This window comes from Poecilia mexicana, unplaced genomic scaffold (assembly GCF_051168715.1).
Source record: "Poecilia mexicana isolate PSO_F unplaced genomic scaffold, ASM5116871v1 scaffold_17, whole genome shotgun sequence".
Lineage (NCBI taxonomy): Eukaryota > Metazoa > Chordata > Actinopteri > Cyprinodontiformes > Poeciliidae > Poecilia > Poecilia mexicana.
Window position 1 is genome coordinate 26955783 of NW_028263386.1, and position 10432 is coordinate 26966214.

Here is a 10432-nt window from a genome sequence, read left to right on the forward strand (position 1 = left end):
AGAAAAACCCAGGCGTTCTTTATTAAAATGGTGCGCAACCAGAATGCTAAGTGTGTGTGTGTGTGTGTCGGTAGAACTTGGACTGGGATGGTTTGCTGGCCAAGAAGGTGAAGCCGCCGTTCGTGCCGACCATCCAGGGTGCCAACGACGTCAGCAACTTCGATGATGAATTTACCTCAGAGGCTCCGATTTTAACCCCCCCCAGAGAACCTCGAGTCCTGAGCTCCGAGGAGCAGAACCTGTTTTCTGACTTTGATTACATCGCTGACTGGTGTTAGCTCCACCTTCAAAGACACACACACACACACACACACTGTGAACTAAACAGCTCAGCGATGACTGGAGCTCACTTTTTATAAACAATCTTTCCTTTCTTCCTCCCTGCCCAAAATGTTGAGAGAACAAACTGTGCCATTGAGAAGAAAATCTAGATGACCTCTACAAGGACCTCAGATGTTTTGTTTGTTTATTTTTTAATCCACATGAGATTGTTGTTGTTTTCTTTTAATTGAATGGAATTGTGTTGGATGGAAGGTGGAGGGAGATCCTGCACAGATCGCCGCCGTGTCCGTTGACTGACCACTGAGAATGTTTTCCATACGGACTGAGAAGACGGCACCATTACAATCACATTATTCAGTGTTGCTGTCTTCAGATTTTTTTTTTTTTAAAAAAACAAACAAAAAAAATATGAACAGATTATATTCAGTCACATATTTGATGTGTATTGATTGATGTGTATCCCTCAGCTTGGATCATTTCTGGACCTGGTGTTCAGTGAAGGCTTGGTCACTGAACGGTCAGCTACAGCTAACATCTTGACTACTACAGCAGTTTCCTGACTTGAAAAAAAAAAAAAAAGTTTCCCCTCTGGCGAGCAGTTCAACCAGTCACTTCTAGAGAAAAAATCCAAGATGTTTTCTTTTAAAATGCTTTAAAATAGACTAGATAGAAGCATGATATTGCAATGCCTTATAGAAATGCCCACAAGGGTACAACAGCATATTGGGGCCATTGTAGATAGGAAAAAAAAAAAAGTCAGAATTTTTTAGATTAATCTCAGAATTTTTCTTGTCAAAGCTTCTCGTTTCTGAGTTTGAGAAGTCAAAAATTTTCTAGGAAAAAAAACCCTAAAATTTGAGATGAATTTCAGAATTTTTCTAGAAGAAACTTTGAAATTTTTTTGTTTCAAAAGTAAAAAAAATGTATAAATTAATCTCAAAATTTGAGCAGATGTTTGACTTTTTAATATCAGAAATTTCAAATTATTTTTCTAGAAAATTTCTGAGATTAAACTAAAAAAAAAGAAATTCTGATTTTTTTTTTGACAGAAACTTCCTTTTTTTTCTACAATAACCCTGATGTGCCGTCCTGTTGGTGGCGTCAGCGCAGCTATGGAGTTGGAAATCGAGCTGAACTCAATCCTTAGCTGCTAAAATGTTCTATTGTCCCCAGCCAGTTGTGATGGACAGAACTTTGACTAAAGATACCTCAGTAAAATCAGCACACCAAAACTGATGAGTTTATTTTCATTTTTCAGGTAAAACACTACACCTAGTTTTTAATGTTAAAACGCCATTAAAGCACGTGCTTCCTCCTTAAATCTGATTGGATGTTTTCAGCTGACTTCCTGTCAGTGTGCATGTTAAATATGACTGATTCAATATTTCAGACCTGCTTATGAATCACTACAGAGGGGCAGGAGGTATATTATATGCATACTGTATGTACACAGGTAAGCTGAAAGCACTAATTTTATCAATAGTTTATCTACATTTCTTAATTATGGAAATAGATTGTACAAAGTGTTTGTTTTTGTTTTTTTTAAATGTGCTTGTGCATGTTGTTTCCTGAACAGATATAAACTGAATGGATGGTACAAATTACCCAAATCACAACTGTTCTCATTCATCCTGGTGTATAATGTTAAAAAAGGCATCTTTGCAGTCACTGTTACCTATCATGAATGCACAGATTAAACATTTGTAATATTGGCTTATTTTTATTTCACTGCTGAAACATCCTGGCTTAATGGAGCTACTGAAATACAGTAGGCTCCATCTAATGCAAGTCAAATTTAAGATAAAAAAAAAACTATATATAAATTATTTACAATCAGCCAGCTGATTGTAAATGTTTTTAACAAGCAAGCTCATATTAGTTTAGTAATAGAGTTGCAAAATGTTTTCACGCAGCTGATTTCATCTTTGTGAAGTCTCATACCTTCCTACAGCCAGCTGACTAGCAGTGTGCAGCAACATGTGAAGGTTTTAATTCAAGCCATGAGCTGATTAATTGAAAATGTTTTATTTTTTTTAAATTACTTGGAACAATTCAAACAAAATAGAACCTGGCAAATTTTTCTACAAAACAAATGCTTTGTGTATACAATATGAAAAGAGCCTAAAATTGCAAAGCGTCAAGTTAACGTTTTCCCGCTTGGACATATATACATGGTACAGTATATACAGTCAAATGAAATACTGCAAGTACAGTCTGCAAGCTGTTTATTCAAGCTCTGGAATGTGAGTCTGCTGTATTCCTGTCACAGTGCCTCCATGAAGGCTGCTTGTTTGGAGCACGACCAAAGAATATTCAAACTCTAAACCAACAGAAAAATGTACAGCAGAGAAACTTCAGCAATGAGTAGGCGGAGTCTAGTTCACAGTTGAGGCAGTTTATCAACAGGCGTGTCAAACTTAAAGTCTGGAGGGAAAAGTTCTGCTGCGCGTGGATAGATGAGTCGGTAGGACTGTCTGATGGTGACGTCGGCAACGCCAGCGATATCGCCGATTTCTGGGGGGAAAAAACAAGCAAAAAACTTGAAGCATGTAGAAAATGTTTACATATTTAAAGTATCACCATGTTATTAAAGGATAATATGAGACAGATAATCTGTGAAAATAATCAAGCTCCTCCACCTCCTCGAGTTATCTTCAGAAATGCACTGCTCCCGGTCAAAACCAACCAAAGTCAGGAGGAGGATCTTAGTGCTGTCAATCAAGCTCATGTAGTCGCTGTTAAATGTGCTAGTGGCGGAGAAGCAACTTACCGCTCCAGGAAAACTGTCTATCCACCATCATCGGTGGACATGTTAACTAGCCTTAGCATTCCTGGCAAAATTTGTTGCAAGGAGCTAGCTGTAGCGCAGCAGAGTAAGGGGGTGAGCAGCGCTAAGCCTCGCCCCCTGGCTCTGATTGGCCGTTTATGAGAGCAGTGTATGTCTGAGGTGGCAGTAGGAGCTAAATATCCATTTCATGTTATAATGTCAGTGTCGCAACATAGTGACAATTTGAACAAATATGTAAAAGAATAAAAAACTTTCTATAGAAGTTGTATGCTACAGCCTTAAGGAAGGATTATCTGCTACATAACACATACAGTTTTGTTCTTGTGGGTTTTTTTTTTTTTTTTTAGACAAAGTTCAGCCGACTCCACCAGGGCTCCACAGCGCCACCTCATGAGAGGTTGTGTGTCATTTGTACATGTTGAATCTATAACTCTTCTGTAAAACTATAGACTAATTTCCCCAAAATGCTGCGTATGTAGCTGCTCTAATGCCTGAATAAGATGCCAATGTTTCCTCTGAATTATGAATATATCTCATAACATTTGTCCCCGTCATGATTTTTAATGTCTTGAACAAACTTATTCATGTGTGACGTTCATTTAATTTCTTACTTAATGGAAACACCGCAATTGCGAAATTGTTTTTGACAAAGTTTTGCGATGGAAACACAGCTGGTGAGAGCTAGCAGTGTTTCCACAGAACCTCTCACCTTTCTGGGTCTTCTTCTCAGCGGAAGCCTGGGAGGCCATGTAGATGGCTGCAGCGGCCACCGAGATGGGGCTCCTGCCGGGCACCAGGTCCAGCTCCACGGCTTTCCTGGCGATGAAGGTGGCAGCCATTTGCACCTGCTTTGGCAGGCCCAGGTTGGAGCAGAAGCGGGACATGAAGTCTCCGGTGGTGATGAGGTCCACGCTGGTCTCCAGAGCTTTCAGGATCAGCTTGAAGCACCTGCCGATCTCCTTCTTTGAGATCCTGGAGACGGCGCAGATCTCTGGAAGAGACCACATGATGATTTAGTCCTGATTTAGTCTGTTTCTCAACTGTAAAGAAAATGACCTACATAGGATACATTCTTGGTTAAAAATGGGATTATTTGTTCCCATAACAGCATCTTTCACAGTAAGGCTGGACAGTAATTCAATGATCATATATATCACAATAGATATTATAGATAATACATCTGATAGAATATTCAATATATAGAAAATTCACTGAACTCTGATCCAGCACTGAACAGCATTCTGGGGGAAGTAGGCAGAGGAAAGGCCTTACCTCAACCTCTCACAGCTAAATAAGCGAGGCTGGTGGGATCAACTCATTCACTCTTTGGTTGCCTAGCAACAACCTGTTGAGTAACTTGTACAGCAGTAGCTTCAGGTTTTCCTGCCGTGCCTCATAACTGCTTAAATATAAAAAAACAGGCTGAAGGGAAAACTGGATTAAAGAGGATAGGTGATGCCACCAGGCTGGCTGCATTTCAGATATGAGGTGCTTGTGTAGTTGCATGTTCTTCATGCATATCAGCCAGCCATATTTCACTATAAAGCTAAGAGAAAATCAGCTTTATTTAGACCAGATAGAGAAAACAAGTCTGACCTTTAAATGTCCTTGGTACGCCCTCTTGTCTGCAGGCGATGTAAAGGCAGGCTGAGGCGATGGCGTCGTTGGCTCGCCCCTTCAGACTCTTCTGCTCATAAACCTGCTTGAACAGGTTGTTCGTTCTGTCCTGAGAAGCCAAACGGACCAGTTAAAGTAAAAATGTTCAACATGGAAACGTTAAAATGGATCGATGTGACGTTCAGGGCGAGAAGAAGACCGGTTCCAAACCAACCAACCGGGTTGAGGAATCCATGTCCTCTCTCTGAACTTACTACGATGTTTCTCGGCAGGTTGATGCGATCTGCCATGGTGCTGATCTCTTTGAAGGCGTTTAGCATGGCCCGGTCAGAGCTGCTCATGGTCCGCCGGTTCTGGTACTTTGAGTTGCCGAACTCATCGAAGCTGGCCGCGCCCGTTCCCTGTGGAGGAAACGCTTTCAACATGTCAACAGAAACGCGCGACTCACACATCGGACCGCAGCGAGGAGCCGACGGCTGACGGCCGCTTGAGCCTCAACCAGGAGGAACCGTCAGGCAGAGAGAGGAGCGCACCGATCCAAACGCCTCAGCTGCTGGCTAGGATTTTGGCCAATACCGATTATTTTTTGTTGGTTTTTGTCTAAAACGTCAGTAAATAAAGCAACAAAGTTGGCAACAGCATGTTGACTATCGTCAACCATCCCTGGATTTTCAGACGATTTGCAGACTTTTTCAGACTCAGATAAAATCGGTTTTCCATTTAAGTATAGGCTGATCTCCAATCACCCAAAGTGAAGGAAACTGGGCCGATTTTTTGGTTCATCCGTAGGCAACACTGATGGAGACGCTTCGATTTGGACTGCGGCTCACCCTGCTGATCATGGTGGTCAGGTCTCCTCCGTTGAGCAGGGGGTTCTGGGCGTCTCCCACTCTGGATGGATCTTTGAGAGCCTTCTCATTAGAAAACGTCCTCCACTCGGAGCCCACGTCGATCACACGGTCACCTGGAGACAGACAACCTGCATCAACCCAACAACAAAATACAGCATTCTGGAAAAAAAACAAACAGTTTGTGTAAACAAGTTGCTCTTTCATCCAGTCTTACTTCCTGTTTAGTATCTGTAAACAGATCATCAATAAAAAAAAAGCTAAAGGAGCTCTTAACCTTCAAAACCTAAAAAAATCCTTTCAGTTCTATTGGCCACAGCAAGAGCTTATTTAGTGGATGAAAACCCAACAAGGTTTCATTCCAATGCATCTAGAAATGAAGACGTCTCTATGTAACCACTCAATTCTCCTCATACAGATCTGAAACATGTGATGCTGTTTGTGTCCAGATGCTGACCGCTGCTCTCAGGACTTTCTATCCTGTTAAATTTGACAGGAAACTGAGTCTGTCAACAGACCGAAGCCAAATTCCAGAGAGAAGACGAAGACGACTATGATGATGATCCCACTGTTTGTCATATTCCATCCCTGTGGGATAATTAGAGGATGGTGTAATATTCTGGATGCTGTTGCCTCATGCACACAGCCTGGTGTCAACCCAGATCTCTGACGATGTTCAGGTTTCATTCTAGTCGGATCGAGGTGAAGCTGAAGTCTATTTCAGAGTCACAACACAGCAGCAGCGAGTTATTAAACCATCTAGAGACATCGGAGCCACATCAGACAGACCAGTCCAAACAGGTCATCGTTTTCTCTTCAGGTGACTCATAGAAACTAAAAGACCCAAATACAGTTCAGCTGTGAGTCGCAGACTGGGAGTGGCAGTCATCATCTCCTCAGAGGCCTGTGGCAGAAATGCAAGCTAGAAGCTGAGCTTTCATCTTCTCCCACCTGACCCGCCCAGCGCTGAGGGGCTCATTACCGGAGAACCCAGCGTTCCCAGCGTTCCCAGCGTTCCCAGCGGCTCTGAGATGTTTGGGCTGGATGTGCTACACTTCAGACCTCACCTTAAACACAAAACGTTTATACTCTGAATAAAGCAATCAGCTGCAGAAAATGCCAACAATGACATTCTTCTTTTTTTTTTTTTGTATATTAAACTAATTCGAACATCTGTTTCAAAATGTGACATTTATTAAAAAGCAAAACAATCCAATATTACTGGAGAAAATGAAGGCGATGCACAAACGTATGAAGAATGTGTCAGCTCCAAGGACGCTGCGCCTCATCATGTCTGCTGCTTTTGGATATCAGTGGTTGTGATAAAGAGAAAGAAATTATAGTTGTGTTTATTAGAAATATGTCAAAATGTGCACAGGTCTCACTAGATACAAATATGTATTGTACATATGAAACAATCTGAACTGTCTAAAACTCATGTTACAAACATGAACTCATGAACTCGTATATGTTAAGCCTCATCTTCATACGAATTCAAATAATATACATTGCAAATATATCATAATCCCAATTTCAGTGTTTGCATTGAAACTCACAAATCCCAAGTTTTAGGTCTTTATGCTTCACATGCCAATAGGATATTCTGCATGTGCTTATGAAAACCTTAGCACTTTAAAACACTATTATTAGTTTATAAATCACTGAACCGGCTTAACACCACAATACAGTCAAGATCTGCTGTTGTCATAGCAACCTTCCAGTCTTCAGGGTCTGGTTCTGCTCTCCATCCAGAACCAGAACCAAACATAGAAAAGCAGCATTCAGCATCTACGCACCACACATCTAGAACAAACTTCCAGAAAACTGAAAAAGAGACAAAAATAACTAAAAACGAACCATAAGAAATGAAACATTGACCAACATAGTGCATGTGTATGATTTTGGTGATGGCATTCATCAAAATATGATGTTTATTGGCTTTCACAACTGCTGACCATGTGATGTATTTATGATTTCTTTATGTTTTCACCATGTAACATACTTTGCCATGTTGCTAAAATGTATTATACAAATACACTTGATTGACAAACTGATAACAGCTTATAGATATATCAATGTGGACAGTTGCAACTATTCTAACATATTGATTGTACACATTTAAAAATATATGCGAGTTCAATTATTAATGTCCCAAAACAATTAGGATCTGTCTTATTTGCTTGAAGCGATGCAGCTCAGAAATTTTTAAATGTCGCTAATTGACAGTAGGATAATCAGAACTTGTCAACACACTGTCATACAAAAGATTTAAAACACACCGCAGTGTGGCTGTCCTTCAGATCAGCTCCAGTCACCAAAATGCTTTAATGGTGTTGCTTTAAGGTACGTGCGCTGATCCACATCGTCAGCTACTGCAGCATCCCACAGTGAACTTAGTCATAGTTTCTCTGCAGTCTTCACATTTAATCAAAAATAATAGCTACATGCAAGTTATTTTAAGCCTTTTGATGGATTATGATTTGTAATCCCATAGCATTTCAAAAAGGTGAGTCATAATGACAGACGAAACACATAAAGTGAGGTTTAAACTGACGGAAGAGATTTAGTGAAGGTGTATTCTCAGCATTCGTCATGTAAATACTCACCAACAACAAGGCCACATTCAGGACAAATCATGTCGCCTGCTCTGTAGTCCTCCACCAGTAACGCCTCAGGATGGTTGGGACACTGAACTTTGGGTAAGGCCAGAGATTCTCCACTGCGAAAGCAAACAGTGAGACTGTTGACAAAGCCAGATGAAAGCAGGTCTGCTTCCTGTAGTAGGAACTGACATGAAGAATCAAAGAGATCCTCCAGCCCTTAACCTGGTCTTAAAATCTCAGGTAACTGAGTTACCAATCACACCTGACTCCCACATACTGTGATACGGTCGACTACAAGTTGCAATGATTGTTGCAGAGAGTCCCGACCATCACCGTAGCTGTGAGCTGGTTTTATAGCAGGTTTTCTTTCAAAGCGGTTCCATTATGGTCTCCTCTGCATGAAGAATTTTGTTCTACAAGACTTGGTTTGTGTTCAGTCCATCTTCTAAGTCCTGACAATAATCGTTCAGCAAGAAATATACAACACTAAGTCTACCGGGAATTAAGTCAACATTTCTTTTTATAGGAAACTCAAAATGTCAGCTTTCACAGAGGAACTAATCTTTAAAGATGATCAGTTAATCAATGCATTGATTAGCATAACCTGGCAGCATGCATCCTTACAGAACTGAATTATAAGGCTGTTTCTGTGCAGAATGTTATGACCATAAAAGGACCAAATTATTGACACCAAATGAAAACCTGCGAAACTGAGACAGCATGAAATCTCTTTTTACTGTCAGTATAATTTACAAATAGAAACTTTCCGTTCTCTGTTTTACATTCACTCTCACTTCCCGTTTACACAGAGGACAGAGCATACCTTGATGAGATCAGCTTAGGGGCCCGGCTTGTACAGGGAGCAAAGCGGTAGAAGCAGACAGACTTAAACACAGTGGACGCTTAGAAGTGAATCCATAGGTAGATAATAAGATGTCATTACAGCAAAGGTCAAGCTCGATCATAAGCATGTCGATACGCTGAGAAGCAGTTTAACTGTCCTTAATTTGATGTTTTTGCGTCCAATTCAAGGAAATGAGAACCGCGAGGTGATTTTTTTTTCAGAATTTAACTAATTTCCAGCAGATAACATTAGCTGGTCCTAGACTGTACGAACAATAAGAAGCGTTGAGTTGTTGACAATAGCCTGCTTGTTTACAGATGTCTGGATTGTATAGTGTAATCGGAATCCATAGACAGCTTAAACCTTTTATTTCATTTTAATATAATTTAATATAACACCTTAAAACAGGAGAAAGTAGATTTAAAAGCAGCCTAATGTGAGCGCAGCGGCGAGACAACAACGACTTCTGGCAGCATCTACTGACGACCCCGCGAGCTAACTAGCTGTCACTAAGCACAATAGACCCAACAAATCTAACGGTGGTGAAAGGAGCGGCTTATTCGTAGAACGAGCACAATACTTTATTCCTATTCCAAAGCTAACAATGTATATGTTCACCACAAGACATCTTGAAAGCGTTTATGAAAAAAAACAAAACCGCTACATAGTTGGAAAAAGTGGTTACGCACCGACTCGTTGACGCCATGTTACTCTTCGCTCTTTCCTTTAGTCAAAGAGGCGAATGGACGGCGCACCTATATTTATAAGCTGTTCCCGTCACGTGGCAGTCAAACTACGGCGTGTCAAAGAGAACAAATTACATTTTGTTTTTCATGACACGCCGCTAACTTGCCTACAAGAGCAAATATAATCCCTGTAATTTTAGATTCGCCTACACTAACGTCATCAAGAAAATTTATTTAGCATTTTACTATTAATTTAAACCTTCTCACTTTTCACTTCTCAGAATTCATTCTGAATTGAACGGGCTACTCCTTCAGTAATTTACATATTTTACCTTGGTACATTCCATTATAGATTTTGTAAACAATAATACAAAAAGTTATAGGTTTGACAATATATATCAAACCTATAGGTACAAAATTTGTTCGTCTGCTTGGTTTTTGTTCTAGAAAAAGTGCAGAAACATATTAATTTAAAAAATCCTTGAGTAGGAATTTGACAACTAATTTGAACATTTGTTTATGTATTTATTCAGAATTAACATAAAGTATTTTTTAGACACTGCCCATGGAGACAAGCTATCCATTATGCATTCTTATTACCATTTTTTTTTATTTCCTAAATGAATTCAAACTGTGCTTTTTTCAGCACATTTCACTTTTACCCTTACATTATGCAGTTAATTGTCTTTTGGTGCTGCTACAGAATTGGAACACCGTGTTGATAGTTGCATGGAATTAGATTGCTTGTGCTTGAATCAGTATCT

The 10432-nt window shown here is 40.1% G+C and overlaps 2 protein-coding genes across 3 annotated transcripts in view; one reads left to right on the forward strand and one right to left on the reverse strand.

Annotated features, from left to right (window-relative positions):
- Positions 1–1994, forward strand: part of pkn2a (protein kinase N2a) — a 41243-nt gene extending 39249 nt beyond the window's left edge. For both annotated transcript variants that reach the window (XM_015005960.2, XM_088014877.1), the window contains one exon: positions 75–1994. In XM_015005960.2, coding sequence (XP_014861446.1) covers positions 75–278 — 204 coding nt within the window. In that variant the 3' untranslated portion in view covers positions 279–1994. The remainder of the gene's footprint in view (positions 1–74) is intronic.
- A 297-nt stretch (positions 1995–2291) lies between these two features.
- gtf2b (general transcription factor IIB) lies at positions 2292–9784 on the reverse strand. The gene is made up of 7 exons (XM_015005957.2): positions 9672–9784; positions 8142–8254; positions 5518–5651; positions 4942–5088; positions 4667–4796; positions 3780–4061; positions 2292–2796 (listed from the first exon to the last, which is right to left on the reverse strand). The coding sequence occupies exons 1-7, from the start codon at positions 9686–9688 to the stop codon at positions 2663–2665; spliced, it is 957 nt and encodes a 318-aa protein (XP_014861443.1). The 5' UTR covers positions 9689–9784; the 3' UTR covers positions 2292–2662.
- Between the last annotated feature and the right edge of the window lie 648 nt (positions 9785–10432).